Raw genomic sequence first — 27,868 nt, 5'->3', positions numbered from 1 at the left:
GAGAGAGAGAGGAGAGGCAGAGAGAGAGAGGAGAGCAATAGAGAGAGAGAAGAGAGGAGAGCACAGGAGAGAGAAGAGCAGCTGACAGAGAGGGAGAAGAGAGCTAGAGAGAGCGAATAGAGAAAAGAGAGACAGAAGAGCTAGATGAGAGCGTAGAATGATATTTTCAGAGAGATAGGAGAGCCGAGAGGAAAGAGAGAAGAGCGGAGAGCATGGAGAGCACAGAGAGAGAGGAGATGCTAAGAGAGAGAGGTGGAGCAACTGAGAGAGGAGGAGCTAGCAAATAGAGGAGAGCGAGAGAGAGAGAAAGGCAGAGAGACAAGAGCGCACCGACAGAGAGAGAGACGAGAAATGACAGGAGAGGAGAGCCGAAGAGAGATGAGAGAGTAGAGTGAGAGGAGAGAGAGTAAGCCGACGAGAGAGGAGAGCGAGAGAGAGGAGCTTAGCGAGAGAGCCAGAGAAGAGAGTTATATGGATAGAGAGAGAGCCATAGAGAGAGAGTACAGAGAGAAGAGATTAAAGAGGATTATGTAGATACAGAGCTAGAGAGATTAGCAAGAGATAGTTAGCTTATTGTGAGAATTTAGATGGATAGTAGGGATATATAGTGTTTCTAGAGAGAGCAGATTTAAAGAGAGATTTGGTAGAGAGAGTAGATAGAGAGAGATATGAGCAGAGATTTGTTTTTATTGCATAAAATATTAGGAGAGAGAACGCACAGCGAGAGCTCTAGCGTAAGAGGGAGAGCGAGGAGAGAGGAGCGCAGAGGAGAGCTCGACAGAGCGGAGAGAGGAGCAGAGCAGCAGAGAGAGCACAGAGCCGACAGAGAGGAGACAAGCGACAGAGAGGAGAGAAGGGAGAGCGACAGAGAGAGAGGACGAGCCAGAGGAGAGCTCAGAGAGAAACAGAGACGAGCAGAGAGGAGAGCAGAGCGGAGAGCGAGAAGAGGAGAGCCCGAGAGAGAGAGAGCGAGAGAGAGGAGCAGAGAGCTATAGAGCGAGAGACGAAGAGAGCTAGGATAGACGAAGAGCGCAGAGGGAGAGCGCAGAGGGAGAGCACAGAGAGAGAGAAGAGGCCACAGAGAGAGAGAGGAGAGAGAGGAGAGGCCACAGAGAGAGATATATTTCACAGAGAGGAGAGCCACAGAGAGAGAGGAGAGATTTGCTTCAGAGAGAGAGAGAGGTGCGATAGAGAGAGAGGGAGAGCCACACAGAGAAGAGGGAGACAATGCTAGAGAAAGGAGAGCCAGCGATAGAGAGGAGGATACACAGAGAGAGAGGAGAATCACAGAGAGAGAGGAGAGCGACAGAGAGAGAGGGAGAGCTACAGAGAGAGAGGAGCCCCAGAGAGAGAGGGAGCGTGAGAGAGAGCTAGTCAGTAGAGAGGAGAGAGAAGAGGGAGCTATGAGAGATAGGAGAGTGAGAGAGGAGAGCTCAGAGAGAAAGATAGATCCAGAGAGGAGGGAGGAGCCAAGAGCGACAAGAGCGACGAGAGTTTACGACAGAGAGGAGAGCGAGAGAGGAGTATAGCCACAGAGAGAGAGATGGAGCCTACAGAGAGAGAGTGAGAGCCACGACAGAGAGCCAGAGAGAGGAGACAATGCACAGAGAGGAGGAGGAGAGAGAGAGGGAGAGCGAGAGAGAGTAGAGCTACAGAGAGAGGAGAGAGCTAGAGAGTGGACAGCGAGAGGAGAGTAGAGCAGGGAGCCAGAGAGATGAGAGGAGAGTCAATATATATTTCACAGAGCGACTATTTAAAGATATATTTGGAGATAATCGAGAGATGAGAAGAGGCGATTTTGAGAGGAGAACGAGAGGAGAGCTCGAGAGAGAATGGGAGAGAGGAGACGAGAGCCAGAAGCTAGAGAGAGAGCTTACCGAGCGAGAGAGAGGGTGAGCATGAGAGAACAGAGCGCAGAGAGAGAGAGAGCAGACCGCGAGAGGGAGAGCGCACAGAGGCTCGAGAGAGGAGGTGCGACAGACCGAGAGAGAGAGAGCGAGAGAGGCGGAGAGCGAGAGAGCCAATGCAGAGCGATAGGAGAGCTAGAGAGAGGAGAGCGAGAGAGCCGAAGAGAGAGCATAGAGAGCGAGAGGAGAACGAGAGGAGAGCGAGAGAGAGAGTGAGAGAGCTTAGAGAGAGGAGAACAGAGCTTGCAGAGATGAGAGCTACAGAGAGAGCTTATATATATATATATGAGAGCAGAGGAGAGCTTAGAGAGATTTACAGAGCGAGAGAGAGAGGAGAGGAGCGAGAGAGAGGAGACAGGAGCTTGAGAGAGAGAGTGAGAGCGATAGAGAGCTACAGAGAGAAGCGAGAGAGGAGAGCAGAGGAGAGAGGGAGAGCAGTAGAGAGGAGAGCCAGAGAGAGGAGAGCGAGAGAGAGGGAGCTAGATAAGAGAGCGAGCAAGAGAGCGTAGAGCGAGAGACTAAAGGAGGAGCGCTAGAGAGAGAGTGAGGAGTGAGAGCCCGGAGAGAGAGAGAGAGAGCTACAGAGAGAGAGAGGAGATCGATAGAGAGAAAGAGAGGAGAGCACGAGAGAGAGAAAGAGAGAGAGCTGACAGAGAGCGAGAGGTGAGACAGAGCCGCAGAGAGAAGAGAGCCGACAGAGAGAAGGAGACCACAGAGAGAGAGAGGAGAGCCGACAGAGAGAAGAGAGGAGAGAATGAGAGAGAGAAAGAGAGTGAGGAGCCACAGAGCGAGAGAGGGGAGACAGATGCTAGAGAGAAAGAGAGCCACAGAGAGAGGAGAGCGCCACAGAGAGGAGAGGAGAGCACAGAGAGAGAGGGAGACCGGTAGAGAGAGAGGAGATGCGACAGAGAGAGGAGAGCCGAGAGAGAGAAGAGAGGAGAGCTTGAGAGAGAGAAGAGAGGAGAGCGCAGAGAGAGAGAGAGCAGAGCCTTTAAGAGAGAGAGAGAGAGAGACAGAGCTAGCAGAGAGTGGAGGCCACAGAGAGAGCGAGAAAGAGAGAGAGAGCAGATGGAGATTTACAGAGCGAGAGAGAGGAGAGCCGACAGAGAGTAGCTATGAGAGGAGAGAGAGAGGAGAGCTAAGAGAGGAGAGCTAGAGAGAGCGAGCCAGAGAGGGAGAGCCAGAGAGATGAGGGCGTATATAGAGGATAGAGAGCCGTATATGGTAGAGCTACAGGATGGAGAACGAGAGAGAGAGAGCCAGAGAGAGGAGACAGAGCTAGAGAGAGTGAGAGCTTGTTAGAGAGAGCATGAGAGAGAGAGAGAGAGGCCAGAGGAGAGCTGAGAGGAGAGCCTAAGAGCGAGAGAGACGAGAGCTAGAGAGAGAGAGAGGGAGAGAGAGGAGAGCAAGATATTTATTAGAGAGCTAGGGGGAGAACCCAGCCGAGAGCGAGCGAGAGAGAGAGAGAGGAGAGTTGACGAGAGAGAGAGAGGAGAGCGAGAGAAGAGAGGAGAGCACGAGAGAGAAGAGAGGAGAGCGACAGAGCGAGAGAGGAGACAGAGCGAGAGAGAAGAGAGCGACAGAGAGAGAGAGGAGAGCGACAGAGAGAAGAGAGGAGAGCACGAGAGAGAGAAGAGAGGAGAGCGACAGAGCGAGAGAGGAGACAGAGCGAGAGAGAAGAGAGCGACAGAGAGAGGAGAGCGACAGAGAGAGAGAGGAGAGCGACAGAGAGAGAGAGGAGGCCACAGAGAGCGGAGAGAGAGGAGAGAGCGACAGAGAGAGAGGAGAGAGGCAGAGAGAGAGAGTAACAGAGAGAAGGGAGAGCGCGAGAGAGAGAGAGAGAGAGCCTTTAGAGAGAGAAAAGAGAGAGAGAGGAGAAGAGAGGAGATCAAAAGGAAGAGAGGAAGGAGAGAGAGAGAGAGAGCAGAGAGAGGAGAGAGAATGAAGAGAGCTGAGAGAGAGGAAGGAGAGAACAGGAAGAGATAGAGGATCAGAGGAGAAGAGAGAGAGAGGAGAGCCGACAGAGAGAGAGAGAGGGAGAGAGGCAGAGCAGAGAGAGAGAGGAGAGCGACAGAGAGAGAGAGGAGAGCGACAGAGAGAGAGAGAGGAGAGCGAGCAGAGAGAGAGAGAGACGAGAGAGAGAGGGAGAGGAGAGAGAAGAGAGCGAGAGAGAGAAAAGAGCCGAAGAGAGCTAGGAGAAGAGAGTGAGAGAGAAAGGAGAGAGAGAGAAGAGAGCGAGAGAAGAGGAGAGAGAAGAGAGCGAGAGAGAGAGGAGAGTGAGAGAGGAGAGCGAGAGAGAAAGAAGAGCAAGAGAGAGGAGAGCCCGAGAGATAAGAGCTAGAGAGATAGGAGAGCGACAGAGAGAGTGAGAGGAGAGCGTGGAGAGAGGAGAGTGACAGAGAGAGAGAGGGAGAGCCACAGAGAGAGGAGAGTAAGCGACAGAGAGAGCGAGAGAGAGAAGAGCGCGAGAGAGAGAAGAGAGCGAGAGAGAGGGAGAGAGAGCGAGAAGAGAGAGAAGAGAGGAGAGCGAGAGAGACAAGAGCAACAGAGATAGGAGAGCGACAGAGAGAGGAGAGGAGAGCGTGAGAGAGAGAGCGAAGAGAGCAGAGAGAGAGCACAGAGAGAGAGAGAGGAGAGCTCACAGAGAGAGCGAGAGAGGGAGAGAGAAGGAGAGAGAGAGAGAGAGAGAAGAGAGCGAGAAGATAGCGAGAGAGAAGAGAGTGAGAGAGAAAGAGAAAGGAGAGAGAGAGAAGAGAGCGAGAGAAGAGGAGAGAGAAGAGAGCGAGAGAGAGAGGAGAGTGAGAGAGGAAAGCGAGAGAGAAAGAAGAGCAAGAGAGAGGAGAGCGAGAGAGACAAGAGCGACAGAGATAGGAGAGGAGAGCGTGAGAGAGGAGAGTGACAGAGAGAGAGAGAGAGAGGAGAGCGAGAGAGAGGAGAGAAAGCGAGAGGAGAGAGAGCGAGAGAGAGAGAAGAGAGCGAGAAGAGAGCGAGAGAGAGAAGAGAGTGAGAGAGAAAGGAGAGAGAGAGAAGAGAGCGAGAGAAGAGAGCGAGAGAGACAAGAGCGACAGAGAGAGGAGAGCAACAGAGAGAGGAGAGGAGAGCGTGAGAGGAGAGCGAAGAGAGCGAGAGAGAGAGGAGAGTGTGAGAGAGAGAGAGAGAAGAGAGCGAGAGAGAGGAGAGAGAAGAGTGACAGAGAGAGAGGAGAGTGAGAGAGGAGAGCGAGAGAGAAAGAAGAGCGAGAGAGAGGAGAGCGAGAGAGACAAGAGCGACAGAGATAGGAGAGCGACAGAGAGAGGAGAGGAGAGCGTGAGAGAGGAGAGCGACAGAGAGAGAGAGGAGAGCGACAGAGAGAGAGGGAGAGCGACAGAGAGAGCGAGAGAGAGGAGAGCGAGAGAGAGGAGAGAGAGCGAGAGAGAGAGAAGAGAGCGAGAAGAGAGCGAGAGAGAAGAGAGTGAGAGAGAAAGGAGAGAGAGAGAAGAGAGCGAGAGAAGAGAGCGAGAGAGACAAGAGCGACAGAGATAGGAGAGCGACAGAGAGAGGAGAGGAGAGCGAGAGAGAGGAGAGCGACAGAGAGAGAGGAGAGCGACAGAGAGAGAGGAGAGCGACAGAGAGAGGCGAGAGAGAGGAGAGCGAGAGAGAGGAGAGAGAGCGAGAGAGAGGAGAGCGAGAGAGAGAGAAGAGAGCGAGAAGAGAGCGAGAGAGAGAAGAGAGCGAGAGAGAAAGGAGAGCGAGAGAGAAAGGAGAGAGATAAAAGAGAGAGAGGAGAGCGAGAGAGAGGAGAGCGAGAGAGAGGAGAGCGAGAGAGAGGAGAGCGAGAGAGAGAGAGGAGAGAGCGAGAGAGAGAGGAGAGCGAGAGAGAGGAGAGCGAGAGAGCGAGAGAGCGATAGAGAGCGAGAGGAGAACGAGAGGAGAGCGAGAGAGAGAGTGAGAGAGCGAGAGAGAGAGACAGAGCGAGAGAGAGGAGAGCGACAGAGAGAGAGAGAGAGAGAGAGGAGAGCGAGAGAGAGAGAGAAGAGAGAAAGAGAGGAGAGACAGAGAGAGAGCGAGAGGACAGGAAGGGCGAGAGAGAAGAGGAGAGAGAGGAGAGTAGAGAGAGAGAGCAGAGAGAGGAGAGCCAGAGAGAAGGAGAAGGAGGAGAGCCAGAGAGAGGGAGAGGAGAGGAGAGAGCATAGAGAGAGAGAGGAGAACGAGAGAGACAGAGAGGAGAGTGAGAGCGAGAGAGAGACGACGGGAGAAGCAGAGAGCGAGAGAGAGAGCAGAGAGAGAGAGGAGCAGAGAGAGAGAGCGAGAGAGCATAGAGAGCGAGAGGAGAACGAGAGAGAGAGAGAGAGAGAAAGAGAGAGAGTGAGAGACGACAGAGAAGAGAGAGAGAGGAGAGCGACAGAGAGAGAGGAGAGCGACAGAGAGAAGAGAGGAGAGCACGAGAGAGAGAAGAGAGGAGAGCGACAGAGCGAGAGAGAGGAGACAGAGCGAGAGAGAAGAGAGCGACAGAGAGAGGAGAGCGACAGAGAGAGGAGAGCGACAGAGAGAGGAGAGCGCGAGAGAGAAGAGAGTGAGAGAGAAAGGAGAGAGAGAGAAGAGAGCGAGAGAAGAGAGCGAGAGAGACAAGAGCACAGAGATAGAGAGACGACAGAGAGAGGAGAGGAGAGCGTGAGAGAGAGCCACAGAGAGAGAGGAGAGCCACAGAGAGAGAGAGAGGCTGACAGAGAGAGGAGAGAGAGAGAGCAGAGAGAGGAGAGAGAGCCAGAGAGAGAGAGAGAGAGAGAGAAGAGAGCAGAAGAGAGCTTAGAGAGAGAAGAAAGAGAAAAGGATAGAGAGAGAAAGGAGAGAGATAAAGAGAGAGAGAGAGAAGAGAGAGAGCGAGAGAGAGGGAGAGCGAGAGAGATAGAGAGAGAGAGAGAGAGAGGAGAGCGAGAGGAGAGCGAGAGGAGAGCGACAGAGAGAGAGGAGAGAGCGAGAGAGAGGAGACAGAGCGAGAGAGAGGAGAGCGACAGAGAGGCGAGAGAGAGAAGAGAGAGAGAGAGAGAGAGCAGAGAGAGCGATAGAGAGAGAGGAGAGACGAGAGGAGAGCTAGAGAGAGAGTGAAAGAGAGAGAGAGAGAGAGAGGACAGAGAGAAGAGAGGAGAGAGAGAAGGAGCAGAGAGAAGAGAGGAGAGCAGAGAGAGAGAAGAGAGAGAGAGCGACAGAGCGAGAGAGGAGACAGAGCGAGAGAGAAGAGAGCGACAGAGAGAGGAGAGCGACAGAGAGAGGAGAGCGACAGAGAGAGGAGAGCGACAGAGAGAGGAGAGCGACAGAGAGAGAGGAGCGACAGAGAGAGAGGAGCGCGAGAGAGAGAAGAGAGGAGAGCGCGAGAGAGAGAAAAGAGGAGAGCGCGACAGAGAGAAAAGAGGAGAGCGCGACAGAGAGAGAGAGAAGAGAGCGAGAGAGAGGAGAGAGAAGAGAGCGAGAGAGAGAGGAGAGAGGAGAGCGAGAGAGAGGAGAGAGAGAGAGAGAGAGCTGAGAGAGAGAAGAGAGCAGAAGACAGAGAGAGAAGAGAGAGAGAGAGGACAGAGAGAGAGAGGAGAGCAGAGAGAGAGAGCGACAGAGAGAGAGAGAGACAGAGAGAGAGAGAGAGAGAGAGAGAGCGAGAGAGAGAGAGAGAGGAGACAGAGAGAGAGAGAGAGAGAGCGAGAGAGAAGAGAGCGAGAGAGAAGAGCGAGAGAGAGAGAGAAAGAGAGAGAGAGAGAGAGCGAGAGAGGAGAGGCAGAGAGAGAGAGAGAGCGAGAGAGAGAGGGACAGAGAGAAGAGAGCGAGAGAGGAGAGCGAGAGAGAGGAGAGCGACAGAGAGAGCGAGCAGAGAGAGAGAGGTGAGCGAGAGAGGAGAGCGTGAGAGAGAGAGGAGAGAGAGACAGAGAGAAGAGACAGAGAGAGAGAGAGAGAGAGGAGAGCGACAGAGAGAGAGAGAGAGAGCAGAAGAGAGAGAAGGAGAGAGAGAGAAGACGACAGAGAGAAGACAGAGAGAGAGCGAGGAGAGGCAGAGAGAGGAGAGCGACAGAGAGAGAGGAGAGGAGAGCAGAGAGAGGAGAGCGACAGAGAGAGAGGAGAGAGAGAGAGAGCGAGAGAGAGGAGAGCGAGAGAGCCGCATAGAGAGAGGAGAGCAGAGAGAGAGGAAGCGAGAGACAGAGACGAGGAGAGAGAGAGACAGAGAGAGAGAGACGACAGAGAGAGCGAGAGAGAGAAGAGCAGAGGAGAGCGAGAGGAGAGCGAGAGAGAGAGAGGAGAGAGAGAGAGGAGAGCGACAGAGAGAGAGAGAGCGACAGAGAGAGAGGAGAGCGAGAGAGAGAGAGAGTGACAGAGAGAGAGAGGAGAGCGACAGAGAGAGAGGGGCGAGAGAGAGAAGAGCGAGAGGAGAGCGAGAGATAGAGGAGAGCGAGAGAGAGAGAGGAGAGCGAGAGAGAGGAGAGCGACAGAGAGAGAGAGGAGAGCGACAGAGAGAGAGAGGAGAGCGACAGAGAGAGAGAGAGAGAGAGCGACAGAGAGAGAGAGGAGAGCGACAGAGAGAGAGAGGAGAGCGACAGAGAGAGAGAGGAGAGCGACAGAGAGGAGAGCGACAGAGAGGAGAGCGACAGAGAGGAGAGCGACAGAGAGGAGAGCGACAGAGGAGAGCGATAGCGAGCGAGAGAGCGATAGCGAGCGACAGAGAGAGAGAGAGGAGAGACAGAGAGAGAGAGAGGAGAGCGACAGAGAGAGAGAGGAGAGCGACAGAGAGAGAGAGAGGAGAGCGACAGAGAGAGAGAGAGGAGAGCGACAGAGAGAGAGAGAGGAGAGCGACAGAGAGAGAGAGAGGAGAGCGAGAGAGAGAGAGAGACAGAGAGAGAGAGAGGAGAGCGACAGGGAGGAGAGCGAGAGAGAGGAGCGCGAGAGAGAGAGGAGAGTGAGAGAGAGAGAGGAGAGCGACAGAGAGGAGAGCGAGAGAGAGAGGAGAGCGACAGAGAGAGGAGAGCGACAGAGAGAGGAGAGCGACAGAGAGAGGAGAGCAACAGAGAGAGAGAGCGACAGAGAGAGGAGAGCGACAGAGAGAGGAGAGCGAGAGAAGAGCGAGAGGAGAGCGAGAGGAGAGAGAGAAGAGAGACAGAGAGAGGAGAGCGAGAGGAGAGCGAGAGGGAGAGCAATAGAGAGCGAGAGAGCGATAGCGAGCGAGAGAGAGGAGAGCGAGAGGAGAGCGACAGAGAGAGAGGAGAGTGAGATAGAGAGGAGAGCGAGAGAGAGAGAGCGAGGAGAGCGAGAGAGCGAGGAGAGAGAGGAGAGCGACAGAGCGAGGAGAGAGAGGAGAGCGACAGAGCGAGGAGAGCGACAGAGAGGAGAGCGACAGAGAGGAGAGCGACAGAGAGGAGAGCGACAGAGAGGAGAGAGAGAGAGAGAGAGAGAGAGAGAGAGAGAGAGAGAGCGAGAGAAGAGCGAGAGAGAGAGAGAGAGAGAGAGAGAGAGAGAGAGAGAGAGAGAGAGAGAAGAGCGCGAGAGAATAACAGGGGTTAGAAGCCAAACATTGCCATATGGTTTATTGGCATTATAGGAGATAAAGTGATGCAATGTCCGTTTTGCAGTGCACAACACCTATGTACAGAGTGGATGCCAAACATTTAGAAATGTGACCGACAAAAACATTTTGAAATGTGACTGACAAAACGTTTTTCTTTGACCTCCCAAGTCACCAAAACGAATGTCTGTGGCCACGTCTTAAGCCATGAGACAAGAAGGAATCCCCTTGACCCAACATGGGCAACACTATGTTAGGATTCTGTCCCTCAGTCTCTGGCAAACTACCAGGACTGCCAGACCCTTGCTAAAATAGACCCGGTGCCGAGTAAAGCTCTACCATGGCATTCACACAGCATGGGTCACACGGCGGGCTGTTTGGATGTGTGTGTTTGTGTGCCTATCCTGTATCATTGAGGCAATAGGCTCAATGCATCCTTTTAAAATCAGCCTTACTGATAAACCTGGAGGCTGAAGTCAGAGGACTTGCGTGTGTATCTATATGCAGGGGGTTTTCTTCATAGAAAAGTATTGGGCGGGCCACCTATGTCCAAACAGTAAAAAAAAAAAAAAGATACATTTTCAGTTTAAACTTAAAGGTAGAAAATGGACCTAAATATATATTGTTATAAGATCCTCTTTGAGAACGAACAATCACCAAATATAAAAGCTAGACAGTCAGGGAGAATCTAAAATTCCAAAGATGATGCATTCAAGAGTATTTGTGTCATAGCATGGGGTCCCCATTGATTTTGTTATAATGTTGGAGTCACTCAGATAGCATAAGCCATGGCAAAATGTGTAGAAATGCAGGAAAGGAGCTTTTGTCACTCTGGTCAACAGGAGAGCCTCTAAAATTGGCTGGGTGTTCAACTAGAATACCTCACGACATGTGGTGGACTCCTTTGGTTGCGTTCAATAGGCACAATGAGAGAAAACAACATGTTCAAACTGAAAGCAAAAATGAGCAGCAGTGTTACTGGTTTAACAAGTTAAAAAAGGTAGCACCTTGCCCTGTTATGTGCCAGACTGCTGAACACCTCCCAGAGATTGAGGCGATCAGCTGATCATTGTATCGTGATTCTCCGGTTCCTGGTACTCCTAAATTACTACACATCAGAGTACATTCCTGTAAATCCTGCCCTCCAATTAACTGAAAGGCACATGCTACATAAGACAGATCTATGAGAATCACATGAGACTACAGTATGCAGAAGCAATTCTGCTTTCTTTGGTAACAGTAGGGCGTACAGTACAGTAAGACCAAGGGTGTGTTCGGAAATTCTGAGTGTTTCGCTCTCTGAGCGTTCAGAGCGCACACTGGACGCTCTGGCCGAGGAGTAGGGTTGATCCGAGTGTTCTGACCTCACAATGGCAGTCAAGCACCCAAGCTAACTGGCTAACGTTGGCTAGCTTGCTAGCTACTTCCAAACACAAATGAGCGAACACCTCACTCTGACCATTTTACTCGCCCTAGCAGAGCTGGTTAGGCTGTTTTTATGTTATCCAGAGCGTTGGTGACTAACTGTGCTGCTGGCAACAATTTAATTACGCTTTTTTAACTACGTTTACTGACACCTGCCATATTCAACGGGTGTTGAGCGTTCGTAAATTCCTCAGTTATTCTGAGCTCTGGCACACTCAGACGAGAGTGCTCTGAAATCGGAGGAGATGGCCAGAGCGAATTTACGAACACACCCCAATTCAGAGCCATAGATTTAGAATTCTAACGGGCATTCTAATTTTGCCACTAAAAGTTTGATAGCTAGAATACAAATCAGGATGTTATTGTCATGGAGCATTGAGCGTCAACATGGAGGGTAGTAGTTAGCAGAGAGAGTGCTGCTCGTCTAGACCGTGAACCCTTCAACCAACTGCAGTCACTGTTTGAAACAACACCCTCTTAATTGGATTCCCCAAGATGGAGCTGTGTCACCACATTAGACGTATCAAATCCGCATCCCAAATGGGACCCAATTCCCTATATAGTGCACTACTTTTCAACAGAGGTCTAGGAGGCCCCAGTCAAAAGTAGTGCACTATATAGGGAATAGGGTGCCATTTGGGACGCAACCAAGATTCTCTCACCCTGCTCTCAGCCATAAAATTATGATTCACCCTGTTATTTACTAGGGTTTGGCGGTATCCCGATTTTCATACCGTCTCTGTACCATACCGTGGGTATATGGTATTACCAGAAGCGCACACAAGGGCCGCAATTTTTTATATTTTTTTTGGGGGGGGATGCACAAAACAATTTAGGCAAAAGGAATCTTGAGCCAGGAGGGGATTGAATGTCTCTTCTGTAACCAAGAAGCTTGATCTTGACATCTAGCCACTTAGCTAGCAAGTTAGTAAACCAAACGCATAGCTGGAGCACTGAGCTGGATATAACTTATTTGACATATCTTAGATTTCTTATAGTTATACGCAGTGGTGTAGCACTCACCCCCAGACCCCGAAAAAACGAACAAAACTCTAAATATACCGTATATCGGGGTATCGCCCAAGCCTTTTATTTACTCCTTCAGGACCATGTTAAACATAGAGCGAGCTCAGCCTACACTTCCTGCATGGTCACATCAATAGTCACAACAATGACAGTCTGACCTACTATGCACGTGCTGGCTGCCGTGAGGGCAATATGCAGGAGACAGTTTAGAGTCAATACAAAACATAGTCACATACAGGTCAAATACAGCTCAGCACTTTCAATCAATTTTTACATGCTGATCATCATCACTAAGTCTAACCATGCTCTAGTCTCATCCAGTGCTGGTCAGAAGGTCGGTGGAAGCCATAGATGGCTTGGTTGTTTAGCAACAAAACCGAAGTGTGCGCAACTATGGGGCAAAACAGATAAAGTTGCACAATGAGTACTCTCAAATACAACATTACAGGTGTTGGTTAGCTAGCTAGCAAATTTGAGCCATATTAGCATAGATGTGACATCAGTCAAAATACCTCAAAACAAGACATGGTATCTAGAACAAGATCAAACGAGCCACTTATGATTCACCACATGGCAGGTTCTTGTCATTGTTGCTAGCTATCTGGTCACCCAGAACCACAACACCACATAGCCTTCTGCCCCTCTGAGGCACACGCATCGTTTTCGTGATATTGTCAGCTAAGCTGTCCATTGGTGGGACGTTATAGGCCATGGTGGCTAACATCTGGGATGGAGCAGCTAGATGAAACATTGGTTTATTGTGTATCACTCCCCCGGCCTTACCCGTCTCCTCTCCCTGCGTGAGAGCAGTTGTCCATGCAGCAGTCTCCACACCATCCTCCCTGCGATCTTGGTATCGATCCCCAACAGCCTGAAACCATTGTAGTAGTGTTTCAGCTCATCCACTACCCTCTGGCCAATAGACTTCCTCACTACCTGGACCGTAGGGGCAGCAGCTGCAGCCGCTACAGAGGGGCCATTCTTGGGGGTCTCTGGGGGGTCATCCTGGGCAGGGGTGGCGGGGGCTTTGGTGTCCTGCTTGGTGTCCTGCAGCCAGACACAGGAGCTGTGCAGAGATCTGGCCAGCAGGGTGGTGCTGTGTGGTCTGGCACCATGGAGCCGAACGCACTGAGGGTAGCCAGACCTAGAGTGCCTGAGGGAGGGTAGGGGCGACAGGCAGCTGGGGGGGTCCAGGTGGTGGTGGACGTAGGTGGAGGGGAGGGGGCAGCAGCTGTGCCTTTTAGACAGCAGGTAGGATCCCCTGGAGACAGAACACAGATACACCTGTATGTCAGTGACTGCCTGGTCATATGTGATGTATCCTTACTTTCACTGCAGCAGTCAGTCATACACACTGCTGTAAAGTAAACAAGACCAATGTATTTACAGTTAGCTTGTTTACATATTCAACTCTTCCAAAAGACTTCCTGAGTGTTAATCAACTGATTTAGCTACTAGGGATCTTGTGGACACAGACAGTGGCCCCACTGTGTGGTAGAGGTTAGTGCAGGTCTAAATGGTTTATAATGTAGAGCAGGTGACCTGGTCTCCTACCTTGATCTTGTTACTGCCAGAAGCACCTGTGGACTGAACACTGCCATTGCACTAGCAGATCGAGGTCTCCTGAAAGGGTGAACAACAAGATCAGTGAAATGGATAAATACTGTTACTTTACCATTTTCTAGTACTGATGGATGTATAGTGTCAAGCTATTCAATTTCCAACCCCATGGCTTTGTAATGAATTTAGTAGGGGTGTGACGTTTAAACGACATTGGGATCGTTAACATTTTGAAAAGATCCCTAACCGAAAAATGTAAAATCACAGCACAGTTATCACAAAACATTATTTATTTGACGTGTTATAGCCTAACTAGACGATAGGCTATAAAAAGGCCTTGGGAAAGTTGTGTAATTTAAATAAAACCAGGGAGAAAGAGGCAAACTTTAAGCTACTTTGATGAAAATGCGAGATACAGATTACCAAGACATATGCGGATGGTTCTTTCTGCCTGCCCCCTCCTCACTCTCCATTGCGCTGGCTCGTCTGATCTTTCTCTTTGTTAATGTGAATGTGTACACAGTCTGTTGTGTGTAGAATATCCTAGCCTATTCATTGATGATAGGCCCTGCTTTACTGAAGTTGCGAGACACATCCAATCCAATAAATTGCAAGATACAGCATTCCATTGCAAGATACAGCTTTTGATTACCGATAGATAGGCCTAGTGAACGGTTCTGACTGTCTGTCTGGTGGAAAACCTGCCTATACTGTGCCCCTCCCCTCTCACTTCCTCGCTATGAAATATGCAAGTATTTGTGTTCTCTGAAGTACTGCAACTAATCAGTCTCCTCTGTTCCAAAAATACTGATTCTTAGGAGTTGATTCCTAGCTGAATCAAATATTGACACTCAGAAGTGGGAGTTGACACCGGGAGTCGACGTGTGTAAGGAGTCGAGGACTCTCTACCACTATGTCCCTTTCCAAATCTGAAAGGGACGCACAGCAAGATCCGGGGATGGAGGGACGGAGTAGCCATGACTGCGGTAGATGGAACTGCATTGCCCCCAAGTGGTTATACGCAGGACCCTTTTGCCTTGTGAATTCACATGCAATTTTAAGATGTGTTTCTTATCGATTAAACTGAAGGAAAAAAATGACTGTTTAAACTTTAAGAAACATTTTCCATTTGTCACATCCATAGGATTTGGCATTATAAGCATATACGTGCTGAAAGGCCGATGACTCAAAGACTGTGTGTAGGCTAGCTAGCAGATTGTAACGGGCTAATGTGATAAGGGTTGGGCAATATTTGGAGAGTCCTCTTCTACGATATGCTACTCGAAATATTGTGATATCCGATATAATCGTTTTGTGCCGATAATGACTAGATCATTCCAATCTGTGCAATTTTTGTGCTTATTTACGATATTCTAGTCACATTCTCATTAAATAATCTTAGTATGTCTAAAAAAAATTTATAAGGCTTAGTTAATTCATTTAGACTTCACTTTCAACATATTGATACAGCCTAACTGATAAAACTGCAGTTGATTTGTAAAGTTCAAATAGAGTATAGTTTTGAACATCACAATATATCTTCTTACACTTCACAATATATCGTCAATGTCAAATATCACGATATTCGATTTATACATATAAATCGGCACAACCCTAAATGTCTTGGCGTAGCACAGAGAATTTGACCAACTTTAACTTGGCAATACTTCAATTCCTGACTTGCAAAACAACCAATGCCTTCTAAACATCCATGTCTAGTTGATGGGGGTTCGTTTGAATTTAGAAAATGCTCCGTTATTAAATTAAAATGTTTTGCTCCATTAAGTAATCCAACATTGTGTATGCCGCCATCTTGTCTATTTCAAATCTTCTCTCATTGATCGAGACAGGTGAGTGTCATCATGACATGCGGCAAGATGGTGGCGTACACATCATTGAATTACTTAATTGAGCAAAACATTTATTTTATTTAATGATGGAGTATTTTCTAAATTCAAAGAAGAATTTGAATTTTAAATCATCTTTAGAGAAGAGAAAAAGTAAAAGCTGTAGTCATTCTGTGGACTAATTATCCATTTGTTCCACATCCCGAAATTGACATCACTTGCTGGCGCCAAGTTTTATTTGAGTGCATGTAGGCCTATGCTGGTACCTGCTGGTAAGTGTGTCAATGGAAACTCCGCCCCTGTATGCTATCCTCTGGATCTTTAACTTCACGACAAGCTATAGAGTACCACAGTATAAGGCAGCCCCCGCACCTCTCTGATTCATAGGGGTTGGGTTAAATGCGGAAGACACATTTCAGTTAAATGCATTCAGTTGTACAACTGACTAGGTATCCCCTTTTCCCTTTCCCTTTACCCATAAAACCTAGCGGTCAAACAAGGAAATGATTTCAATTGTTTTTCCACCATTCATTTTTCCCATAGGGGATTTTAGAAACACTTAAAATAAGGGCTGTGTTTTGTGTAGGCTTATCCAGGCGTGACGATAACCGTGTAAATCTCTCTAGGACAAGGTGACGTTTATCAATATATTCACCTGTATTTACCCCCCAAAAATGAAATCCTAATTAGCTGCTAATGTGGCTATCATAAAGAACTACAAATGCCATGATGACGAGATTGACGAATCTAGGCAAAGGAAAAATCTCTGAACTAATATATGTTAGCTCAATTTAGTAATGAATAAATTGGCTACATTTCATTAAATTGACAATTCTGTGAACTGTCTTGTGCAAGTTTTAAATTTACACAATACCTGTTAGCAAAGGTGTCAGCTAGAAATGACATGCAGGAGCTTGCAGGGATTTGTAGTCATGCATGATGTCTACTTTCATGCTAATTAGCATTTTAGAATCTGAGAGTAAATGGAGCTGAATATATTGATAAAAGTCACCTTGTCTGAGAGAGATTTACATGGTTATCAAAACGTCACGCCAGGGTAAGCCTACAAGAAACACAGCCCTTATTTTATTATTATTATTATTTTAAGTGTTTCTAAAATTCCCTGTGGGAAAAATGAATGGTGAAAAAACGATTGGAACCATTTCCCTGTTTGACCGCTAGGTTTTATGGGTATTATGACACCTCCACTGTGGGGCTCTGAGGGAGAGTATTCAACTGCTCCTATGCAAGAAAAGGCAGCGAACTGAAAACAAGTATGCCATGACAATGAAATGTGTATATTCTGAATTAGGGGAGGATGGAGAACAATCAACATTTTTTATTCGGATTTCAATCTGCCCAAAAAAATCTAATATTAAAATAAAACAAGTGTGGATGGTTCTCCATCCTCCCCTGATTTAGAATATCCAATTTTTATGGCATGTTTTAATTTTAATTTTTAACCCTTATTTAAATAGGCAATTCTTATTTACAATGACGGCCTACACCGGCCAAACCCAGACGACGCTGGGACAATTGTGCGCCGCCCTATGGGACTCCCAATCACGAGAGCGGAGGACAGTTGGTGGAGTTGGTGGTGAAACAGCCGGGCCAATGACGTCGGAAAAAAGAGATGTCCGGAGTATCCATAGTCCTGTGGAGGAAAAACGATGTCTGACAGACAGCTGTGGGATAAGGAGACATATACTTGGATGACGGAGGAGGAATGGAAGGAAAAAGAGAGGCAGAGAAGGTCTAAGAGAGAGAGGGAGGAAGATTGTGAGATTGAGTCTGGAAAAAATGGCGGGAAAAAGGGAGAAGGTTTGGTAAAGAAGAATGGTAGGAAATGTAAGCAAAGTGAGCTGAAGACACTAGGAGAAATGGAAGTGAATGAAGGTGAAGTATCGGAGGTGGTAGGTGTGGTGAAGTACTCGGAGCCAGAGGCTTGCACAGAGGGTCAGGATAAAGATGAGTTGTTTGTGTTTCTGTTGGGCAGAGGGAGAACGCGCTCAGAGTTAAACAAATGGGGTAAAGAATTGTCAATTGTTTCGCTCTCAAGAAAAGGGCGCCATTGAAAGGAGTGATTACTGGGGTAGCAGTAAATGTAAAAGTGGACCAACTGAAGGGGAAGATTCCTGGTGTTTGTGATGTTCGTCGTTTGCAAACAGGGTGGCGAGAGTGGGGAAACAGAAGAGTCATTGTCTGTTCTTTTGAGTTTTGAAGTTGAGTCTTTGCCTGACAAAGTGAAGTTAGGAAATAGAAGTTATCCTGTACGAGCTTATGTGCCGAATACATTACGATGTTACAGGTGTCAAACTTATGGGCATGTGGCAGCAGTATGTAGGAGGGAGGTTCCGAGGTGTGAGAAGTGGGGGGCCAGTATGATATATATATATATATTTTATTATAATAATGTATGCACTCACTAACTGTAAGTCGCTCTGGATAAGAGTGTCTGCTAAATGACTAAATGTAAATGTAAGTGTGCAGAAGGGCATGAGACAACGGAATGTGTAGCATTGGGGAAAGTAGTGGTATGTGCTAATTGTAGGGGTGGCCATGGGGCTGGGGATCAGAAATGTCCCGTGCGAGAGAAGCAGGTTGAGGTTTCCAGGGTAAGAGTAGTGCAGAAGTTGTCATATGCTGAGGCAGTGAAGAAAGTAGAGGAAGATGGGTCAAGGGGGAGGAGTGGTGAGAGTAGTAGATCTGTACCAGTACAGAGGGATAGGCCAACAAGTGATATATGTTTCAGTAAGATTGGATTTTTAGCGTTTATAGCAATGGTTATTAATTGTACTGCTGGGATGGAACGTAAATCGAAGAAAATTGAGATTGTGGTGGCAGCTGCAGAGAGGTATTTGGGTGTGTGGTACTTGACATCAGAAGAGTTACAGGGAGTGTTAAGTGGTGATGTCCCATCATTTCAGGTTGAGGGCATGAGGTAGGAATGAATATATTTAAATAGTGGAGAAGGGTGGTGTTAATTATTAATAATAATTTTGAATTAGTGAGTTAGATGGTAGGGTGTTTTGTCAACGTCGGGAGAGGTCGTGTTTTTCTCTAGCTGGAGGTAAGCAGGAGGTAAGCTTCTCATATGGTGTTGAGTAAAGCTTAACCATGTATTAGATCGTAGGTAGGTAGTTAGCTGTAGTTAGGTATTGTATTTATCATAGGTTAGTATTGTTGTTATTGTAGGTTTCCGTAGGTAATTGTAGGTTAGTATCGAAGCACGAGGCTAGCTAGCTAGCGGGTAGCTACTGGTAGCGATTAGCAACGCTGGAGAGCTGGTTCCAATGTTAATGTAGTGCTAGCCAACGTTTAATTTTTGCTTAACCATGTATTAGATCGTAGGTAGGTAGTTTAGCCGTAGTTAGGTATTGTATTTATTATAGGTTAGTATTGTTGTTATTGTAGGTTTCCGTAGGTAATTGTAGGTTAGTATCGAAGCACGAGGCTAGCTAGCTAAGCGGGTTGCTACTGGTAACGATTAGCAACGCTAGAGAGCTGGTTCCAATGTTAATGTAGTGCTAGCCAACGTTTAATTTTTGCTTAACCATGCATTAGATCGTAGGTAGGTAGTTGGCCGTAAGTTAGGTATTGTATTTATTATAGGTTAGTATTGTTGTTATTGTAGGTTTCCGTAGGTAATTGTAGGTTAGTATCGAAGCACGAGGCTAGCTAGCTAGCGGGTAGCTACTGGTAACGATTAGCAACGCTGGAGAGCTGGTTCCAATGTTAATGTAGTGCTAGCCAACGTTAATTTTTTTGCTGCGTTATGCGTTATGAAAGGAACTAGACACGGACTTGAATTATCTGTTTAGTGTGCTAACACACTCTTGGCAGTTTGTTGTAACCAAGTATTGATGCTAAATTGTGTGTTAATGGATGCTAGCTTGCAAGTTAGCTACGGCGTCATAGCTAGGCATCGTGGGTTGTTGTGTGTAGTTACTGTGTCTTGGCAGTGCCGGCTGTAGCACGGGCTGAGCTACCTAGCGCTTTTCAACAGAGTCAGAGTCAACACAATAGCCATTGTGTGCCGGGTGTAGCACGAAGCTAGCTAGCTAGCCGTTCTTCAAACAAAGTCAACACAGTGGCCATTGCTAACTACCCAACACGACCAGCTAACTGTACGGTAGTAGCTAAATACAATATCTTGTCCTAACTAGCCAACGTCTAATCATTGCTGCGTCATGAAAGGAACTTGACACAGACACAAATGATCTGTTTAGTGTGTTATCACACTATTGGTGGTTTGTTGTGACCAAGTGTTGGTGCTAAACGGTGTGTTATTGTTATTGGATGCTAGCTTGCTAGTTAGCTATGGTGTCATAGTTGGCTAGCTGAATAAAGTGGGTTGAGTCTATTCCTTTAAACATTGAACCGCTGTGGTTCACAACAATTCTGATTTCTAAAGGCGGAAGTTGGGAGAGTTTTTGTTCGGGTGGTTCAGTGAAACAATTTTTAGTTTCTGAGGTAGACGTTTTTGGTGAGGGAGGCCCTGCTCTCTCCGCTCCCAGATGCTTAGCTCATTTCATTCCGATCTCCTCTGCATTTTTGTAGCCATTTGCTACAGCCTGTCAACTATGCCTCTGCCTATCCCTGTTCTCTCCTCTCTGCACAGGCTACACAAACGCACCACACCGCGTGGCTGCTGCCTCTCTAACCTGGTGGTCCCTGCACGCACCACCCACGTGGAGTTCCAGGTCGCAGGCAGCCTCTGGAACTGCCGTTCTGCTGCCAACAAAGCTGACTTCATCCCAGCCTATGCCAACCTCCAGTCCCTCGACTTCCTGGCGCTGACGGAAACATGGATCACCACTGAAAACACTGCTACTCCTACTGCTCTCTCCTCGTCTGACCATGTGTTCTCGCATACCCCGAGAGCATCTGGTCAGAGGGGTGGTGGTACAGGAATCCTCATCTCTCCCAAGTGGACATTCTCAATTTTTCCCCTAACCCATCTGTCTATCTCCTCATTTGAATTCCATGCTGTCACAGTCACTAGCCCATTTAAGCTTAATATCCTTGTCATCTATCGCCCTCCAGGTTCCCTTGGAGAGTTCATCAATGAGCTTGACGCCTTGATAAGTTCCTTCCCTGAGGATGGCTCACCCCTCACAGTTTTGGGGGGATTTCAACCTCCCTATGTCCACATTTGACTCATTTCTCTCTGCCTCCTTCTTTCCACTCCTCTCCTCTTTGACCTCACCCTCTCACCGTCCCCCCCTACTCACAAGGCAGGCAATACGCTTGACCTCATCTTCACTAGATGCTGCTCCTCTACTAATCTCACTGCAACTCCCCTCCATGTCTCCGACCACTACTTTGTTTCCTTTCTCTCTCGCTCTCCTCCCACACTACTCACTCTGCCCCTACACAGATGGTAATGCGCCGCCGCAACCTTCGCTCTCTCTCTCCCACTACTCTCTCCTCTTCCATCCTATCATCTCTTCCCTCTGCTCAATCCCTTCTCCCTCCAATCTCCTGATTCTGCCTCCTCAACCCTCCTCTCCTCCCTTTCTGCATCCTTTGACTCTCTGTGTCCCCTATCCTCCCGGCCGGCTCGGTCCTCCCCTCCAGCTCCGTGGCTTGATGACTCATTGCGAGCTCACAGAACAGAGCTCCGGGCAGCGGAGCGGAAATGGAAGAAAACTAAACTCCCTGCCGACCTGGCATCTTTTCCTCCCTCCTCTCTACATTTTCTTCATCTGTTTCTGCTGCTAAGGCCACCTTCTACCACTCTAAATTCCAAGCATCTGCCTCTAACCCTAGGAAGCTCTTTGCCACATTTTCCTCCCTCCTGAATCCTCCCCCCTTCTCTCTCTGTGGATGACTTCGTCAACCACTTTGAAAAGAAGGTTGACGACATCCGATCCTCGTTTGTTAAGTCTAACGACACTGCTGGTCCTGCTCACACTGCCCTACCCTATGCTTTGACTTCTTTCTCCTCTCTCTCCAGATAAAATCCTGCGACTTGTGACTGCAGGCCGCCCAACAACCTGCCCGCTTGACCCCATCCCCTCCTCCCTTCTCCAGACCATCTCCGGTGACCTTCTCCCCTACCTCACCTCGCTGATCAACTCATCCTTGACCGCTGGCCATGTCCCTTCCGTCTTCAAGAGAGCGAGAGTTGCTCCCCTTCTCAAAACCAACACTCGACCCCACTGATGTCAACAATTACAGACCAGTATCCCTTCTTTCTTTTCTTTCCAAAACTATTGAGCGTGCCGTCTTTAGCCAACTCTCTTGCTATCTCTCTCAGAATGACCTTCTTGATCCAAACCAATCAGGTTTCAGGACTGGTCATTCAACTGAGACTGCTCTTCTCTGTGTCACGGAGACTCTCCGCCACTGCTAAAGCTAACTCTCTCTCCTCTGCTCTTGTCCTTCTAGACCTGTCTGCTGCCTTTGATACTGTGAACCATCAGATCCTCCTCTCCACCCTCTCCGAGCTGGGCATCTCCGGCGCGGCTCACTCCTGGATTGCGTCCTACCTGACCGGTCGCTCCTACCAAGTGGCGTGGCGAGAAGCTGTCTCCGCACCACGTGCTCTCACCACTGGTGTCCCCCAGGGCTCAGTTCTAGGCCCTCTCCTTTTCTCCCTATACACCAAGTCACTTGGCTCTGTCATATCCTCACATGGCCTTTCCTATCATTGCTACGCTGACGATACACAACTAATCTTCTCCTTTCCCCTTCTGATAACCAGGTGGCGAATCGCATCTCTGCATGTCTGGCAGACATATCAGTATGGATGACGGATCACCACCTCAAGCTGAACCCTGGCAAGACGGAGCTGCTCTTCCTCCCGGGGAAGGACTGCCCGTTCCATGATCTCGCCATCACGGTTGACAACTCCGCTGTGTCCTCCTCCAAAGTGCGAAGAGCCTAGGCGTGACCCTGGACAACACCCTGTCGTTCTCCGCCAACATCAAGGCGGTGACCCGCTCCTGCAGGTTCATGCTCTACAACATTCGGAGAGTACGACCCTGCCTTACACAGGAAGCGGCACGGGGTCCTAATCCAGGCACTTGTCATCTCCCCGTCTGGACTACTGCAACTCGCTGTTGGCTGGCCTCCCTGCCTGTGCCATTAAACCCCTACAACTCATCCAGAATGCCGCAGCCCGTCTGGTGTTCAACCTTCCCAAGTTCTCTCACGTCACCCTCCTCCTCGCACACTCCACTGGCTTCCAGTTGAAGCTCGCATCCGCTACAAGACCATGGTGCTTGCCTATGGAGCAGTGAGGGGAACGGCACCTCTGTACCTTCAGGCTCTGATCAGTCCCTACACCCAAACGAGGGCATTGCGTTCATCCACCTCTGGCCTGCTGGCTCCTTCCTCTGCGGAAGCATAGCTCCCGCTCAGCCCAGTCAAAACTGTTCGCTGCTCTGGCACCCCAATGGTGGAACAAGCTCCCTCACGACGCCAGGACAGCGGAGTCACTCACCACCTTCCGGAGACATTTGAAACCCCACCTCTTTAAGGAATACCTGGGATAGGATAAAGTGTTCCTTCTAACCCCCCAAATTGTAAAGTGGTTATCCCACTGGCTATAGGGTGAACGCACCAATTTGTGAGTCGCTCTGGCTAAGAGCGTCTGCTAAATGACGTTAATGTGCCCTTGAGCAAGGCACTTAACCCTAATTGCTCCTGTAAGTCGCTCTGGATAAGAGCGTCTGCTAAATGACTAAAATGTAAATGTAAATGTATTTATTTATTTTATTTTTCAAGCAAAATATAAGGGAGTTGTACTCCAGTCTAGTAGGTGGCGGTAATGCAACAAATTGGATGCCAACCGCCGTTAAACCTCATTCAAGAAGAAGAAGATGAAGACTCCCAATCACGGCCGGTTGTGATACAGCCTGGAATCGACCCAGGGTGTCTGTAGTGACACCTCTAGCACTTAGATGCAGTGCCTTAGACTGCTGCGCCACTCGGTTGCTATTGGCGAGAGAGTACAGAATATCCAAAATAAAATACATTTTACGTTGGTGCAGAACTGAACCATATACCTACCGGCTTTCTAAAAAGTAGGGTAAACAATGCTTTCCTGTAGATATTTTGTCTCAAATTTCGAGCAGCTGAAGGACAAACCGCACAGACAACCTTACAGCCTGATTAATCAACAAAAACTCACCAGAAGCGGGCGTGCGAAGCAAGCAGAGCGAGGCGGGTGGAAAGGACCGGGCAGGCAGAGCAGGACTGTATGCTAGCAGAATATCTTTGCTGATAGCTATGTTGTGTTTCCATAAGTGGATTAATTGGTCTAATAATACAAACATGTTATAACTTGTAATGGTCTGACTAGGCGATATTTTTTTTATAGCTATGAGTAGACCTATGACTATGTCACATGGAGAACGTAAACAGACCATGTCATAGGAACAATTGAGTCTGTCGAGACAAAATAATCATTAGGTACTGCCTGGTAACTTGACTAGCTAAAGGTACAGAGAGTTCTCTATGCCATCGACCAGCTACTCTCGAAAGATGCTTGAACGGGGCAATTTACTAAACTATCAATCTGGCCACAACGCAACCAGTGTCAAGCTCACGCGATAGCTAGCTAGTTAACAACAACATGCTATTGTGGCAAGCTATCTAGTATGTGCAGATTGGCTGAAGACCGTTAATCTAGCTAGCTAAATAGCTAACGTCTGCAGTCTTTTCACAGTTTGACAACGGAACATCTAAAATATCGGATGACCTTAGCAAACATAATAAAAGCTGAAAATATAAGTCAATTGACGATGAGCTTTGCTCGCTTAACTTACCTCGAATGTCAAATGTCCTGCTATGGCTGCCGACTGGGCGTCGTAAAGCTGATCTAAAAGAACAAAATAGTACAATCCATTCACAGTAGTCGGCTGATTGAAGATGTGCGACGAAAATAACGATTGATGTGATAATAAACACATTTACTATGGGTTTATTACTAGTATTCCTCCGAGAAAGGTCCTGTACCCTTTTGGTCAACTTCGCCAATTTTTTGCTGCTGCTCTGAAAAGGTTATTGCAATTCACACAAGCATGATTGTTGTTGACGTACTAGATCAGGCGAGGATGGGCTTGTTTGACCGGGCTGAGAACCAATAGATTAAGTTATTTTTTCCCAGTGGGAACCAATCCACTTAAAGGGCAAACCCACTCATATCTGGGTTTTATTAACGGCATTTGATTGAAAAGAAGCTTACCTTCAAACTTAAATTGCACCATTAATAAAGTAATAATAACTAATAATGTATAATTTCACATTCTAATCTGCATCATAGAGCGGTACCGGAGCGCCAAGTCTAGGTCCAAAAGGCTTCTTAACAGCTTCTAGCCCCAAGCCATAAGACTGCTGAACAGTTAATCAAATGGCTACCCCATACTATTTCGTTGACACCCCCCCACCCTTTTTTTTAATGTCCCTGCTACTCGCTGTTTATTATCTATGTGTAGTCACTTTACCCCTACCTACATACATATTACCTCCGACTAACCTGTACCCCCGCACATTGACTCGGTACCGGTACCCCCTGTATATAGCCTCGTTATTGTTATTTTATTGTTGGTCTTTTATTTTTTACTTTAGTTAATTTATTACATATTTTTCTTAACTCTTGTTTTTCTTAACTGCATTGTTGGTTAAGGGCTTGTAAGTAAGTGTGCCTGTTGTATCTGGCGCATGTGACAAATACATTTTGATTTGATTTGAATAAATGCTATAACTTGACATACAGTGCCTTGCAAAAGTATTCATCCCCCTTGGCGTTTTTCCTATTTTGTTGCATTACAACCTGTAATTTAAATGGATTTTTATTTCGATTTCATGTTATGGACATACACAAAATAGTCCAAATTGGTGAAGTGAAATGAAAAAAACAACTTGTTTCAAAAAATTCAAAACAATAAATAATGGAAAAGTGGTGCGTGCATATGTATTCACCCCCATTGCTATGAAGCCCCTAAATAAGATCTGGTGCAACCAATTACCTTCAGAAGTCACATAATTCGTTTTAAAAAGTCCACCTGTGTGCAATCTAACTGTCACATGATCTGTCACATGATCTCAGTATATATACACCTGTTCTGAAAGCCCCCAGAGTCTGCAAAACCACTAAGCAAGGGGCACCATGAAGACCAAGGAGCTCTCCAAACAGGTCATGTCACGCCCTGGCTCTGGGGACTCTTAAATGTTGAGCCAGGGTGTGGATTTTCTATGTTTTGTTTTTCTATGTTGTTGTTCTAGATCGTTTTGATCTATGTTGGCCAGGGTGGTTCCCAATCAGAGACAGCTGTAGCTCGTTGTCTCTGATTGGGGCCATACTTAGGCAGCCTGTTTTGCACTAGTCTTTGTGGGATCTTGATCCGTAAGGTTTGTTGTTTAACCTAGGACTTCACGTATCGTTTTGGTTCGTGTTGTACATTTAATAAAGTATGTACGCCTATCACGCTGCGCCTTGGTCCGCTTCATCTAACGACGATCGTGACAGGTCAGGGACAAAGTTGTGGAGAAGTACAGATCAGGGTTGGGTTATAAAAAAATATCAGAAACTTTGAACATCCCACGGAGCACCATTAAATCCATTATAAAAAAATGGAAAGAATATGTCACCACAACAAACCTGCCAAGAGAGGGCCGCCCACCAAAACTCACAGACCAGGCCAGGAGGGCATTAATCAGAGAGGCAACAAAGAGACCAAAGATAATCCTGAAGGAGCTGCAAAGCTTCACAGCGGAGATTGGAGTATCTGTCCATAGGACCACTTTAAGCCGTATACTCCACAGAGCTGGGCTTTACGGAAGAGTGGCCTAAAAAAAGCCATTGCTTGAAGAAAAAAAATAAGTGTTCACCAAAAGGCATGTGGAAGAAGGTACTCTGGTCAGATGAGACTAAAATTGAGCTTTTTGGCCATCAAGGAAAACGCTATGTCTGGCGCAAACCCAACACCTCTCATCACCCCGAGAACACCATCCCCACAGTGAAGCATGGTGGTGGCAGCATCATGCTGTGGGGATGTTTTTCATCGGCAGGGACTGGGAAACTGGTCAGAACTGAAGGAATGATGGATGGCACTAAATACAGGGAAATTCTTGAGGGAAACCTGTTTCAGTCTTCCAGAGATTTGAGACTGGGATGGAGGTTCACCTTCCAGCAGGACAATGACCCTAAGCATACTGCTAAAGCAACATTTGAGTGGTTTAAGGGGAAACATTTAAATGTCTTGGAATGGCCTAGTCAAAGCCCAGACCTCAATCCAATTGAGAATCTGGGTATGACTTAAAGATTGCTGTACACCAGTGGAACCCATCCAACTTGAAGGAGCTGGAGCAGTTTTGCCTTGAAGAATGGGCAAAATCCCAGTGGCTAGATGTGCCAAGCTTATAGAGACATACCCCAAGAGACTTGCAGCTGTAATTGCTGCAAAAGATGGCTCTACAAAGTATTGACTTTGGGGGGGGAGAGAAGGGTGAATAGTTATGCACGTTCAAGTTTTCTGTTTTTTTGTCTTATTTCTTGTTTGTTTCACAAAAAAAAATATTTTGCATCTTCGTATGTCGTGTAAATCAAATGATACAAACCCCCAAAAAATCTATTTTAATTCCAGGTTGTAAGGCAATAAAATAGTAAAAATGTCAAGGGGGGTGAATACTTTCGCAAGCCACTGTATGGTCAAACCAAAGTACATAGACATTGAACTCACTGTATGCCTCTCAATTTTCACACAGGCTAGTAGGTTATTATAGTAAGTGTTATATAATACAAGACTAGAAATATATAGCCTGCACACTAGTGCTTTTCTCACATTTCTATGTTGAGGTACAGTAGCCTATGTTTTATTGTCAGGTTTACTAAATCCGCAGAGTGCAGTCAAGGCCTCCTTGGGACATTTTGTCCTCTTATCCTTTCATGCCATAACACATGGCCTGGGCTATCTATCATATCATTTACATTTTAGTCATTTAGCAGACGCTCTTATCCAGAGCGACTTACAGTGTGAATACATTTTTTTTTTTATACTGGCCCCCCGTGGGAATCGAACCCACAACCCTGGCGTTGCAAACGCCATGCTCTATCAACTGAGCTACATCCCTGCCGGCCATTCCCTCCCCTACCCTGGACGACGCTGGGCCAATTGTGCGCCGCCCATGAGTCTCCCGGTCGCGGCCGGCGGCGACAGAGCCTGGATTCGAACCAGGATCTCTAGTGGCACAGTTAGCACTGCGATGCAGTGCCTTAGACCACTGCGCCACTCAGGAGTACTATAATAGTTCCACATTGATTATTTCAGAGAATATCTTATTTCATTTAAGAAAATATCTAAACAGGAATTTATATTTTAACCATCTATTTAGGACATGATGTTTGACATTAGGCCATATGAGTTGGCCCAATTTGTTTCTCTTTACATAGCTTATACCAACGTTATGTAGGCCTAACCTATGCATTCAATATTTATAGCTTTATTTAGCTGTATTTTCTTTTTCATTATTTTCTTCATAGGCCTACATGTATTTTTATTCTGCTGCTGAGATGTTCTTTCAACGATTGGAACTACACATCCCGGTTTGCGCCTGGTTGTGTTACCCCCGCCAAT

At 47.5% G+C, this 27,868-nt stretch overlaps 1 protein-coding gene across 1 annotated transcript; it reads right to left on the bottom strand.

The window, feature by feature from the left end:
- Nucleotides 1-12,350: 12,350 nt before the first annotated feature.
- On the bottom strand, nucleotides 12,351-24,291 carry LOC123493110 (LETM1 domain-containing protein LETM2, mitochondrial-like). Its single transcript, XM_045227031.1, has 3 exons — nucleotides 24,059-24,291; nucleotides 13,429-13,497; nucleotides 12,351-13,135 (listed from the first exon to the last, which is right to left on the bottom strand). Exons 2-3 carry the CDS (start codon nucleotides 13,473-13,475, stop codon nucleotides 12,640-12,642), a joined length of 543 nt encoding a protein of 180 aa, XP_045082966.1. The 5' UTR covers nucleotides 13,476-13,497; nucleotides 24,059-24,291; the 3' UTR covers nucleotides 12,351-12,639.
- Between the last annotated feature and the right edge of the window lie 3,577 nt (nucleotides 24,292-27,868).

Source organism: Coregonus clupeaformis, chromosome 18 (genome assembly GCF_020615455.1).
Source record: "Coregonus clupeaformis isolate EN_2021a chromosome 18, ASM2061545v1, whole genome shotgun sequence".
Lineage (NCBI taxonomy): Eukaryota > Metazoa > Chordata > Actinopteri > Salmoniformes > Salmonidae > Coregonus > Coregonus clupeaformis.
The sequence above is the reverse complement of the archived record's forward strand: the minus strand, read 5'-3'. Positions and strand labels throughout refer to the sequence as shown.

What these genes read in the sequence shown, in the direction of transcription:
- LOC123493110 (XM_045227031.1), bottom strand. Translation starts at nt 13,475, where the DNA reads ATGGCAGTGTTCAGTCCACAGGTGCTTCTGGCAGTAACAAGATCAAG. An exon ending in CTGGCAGTAACAAGATCAAG is followed by an intron (nt 13,136 to 13,428) that starts GTAGGAGACCAG and finishes TTCTGTCTCCAG; the next exon opens with GGGATCCTACCTGCTGTCTA.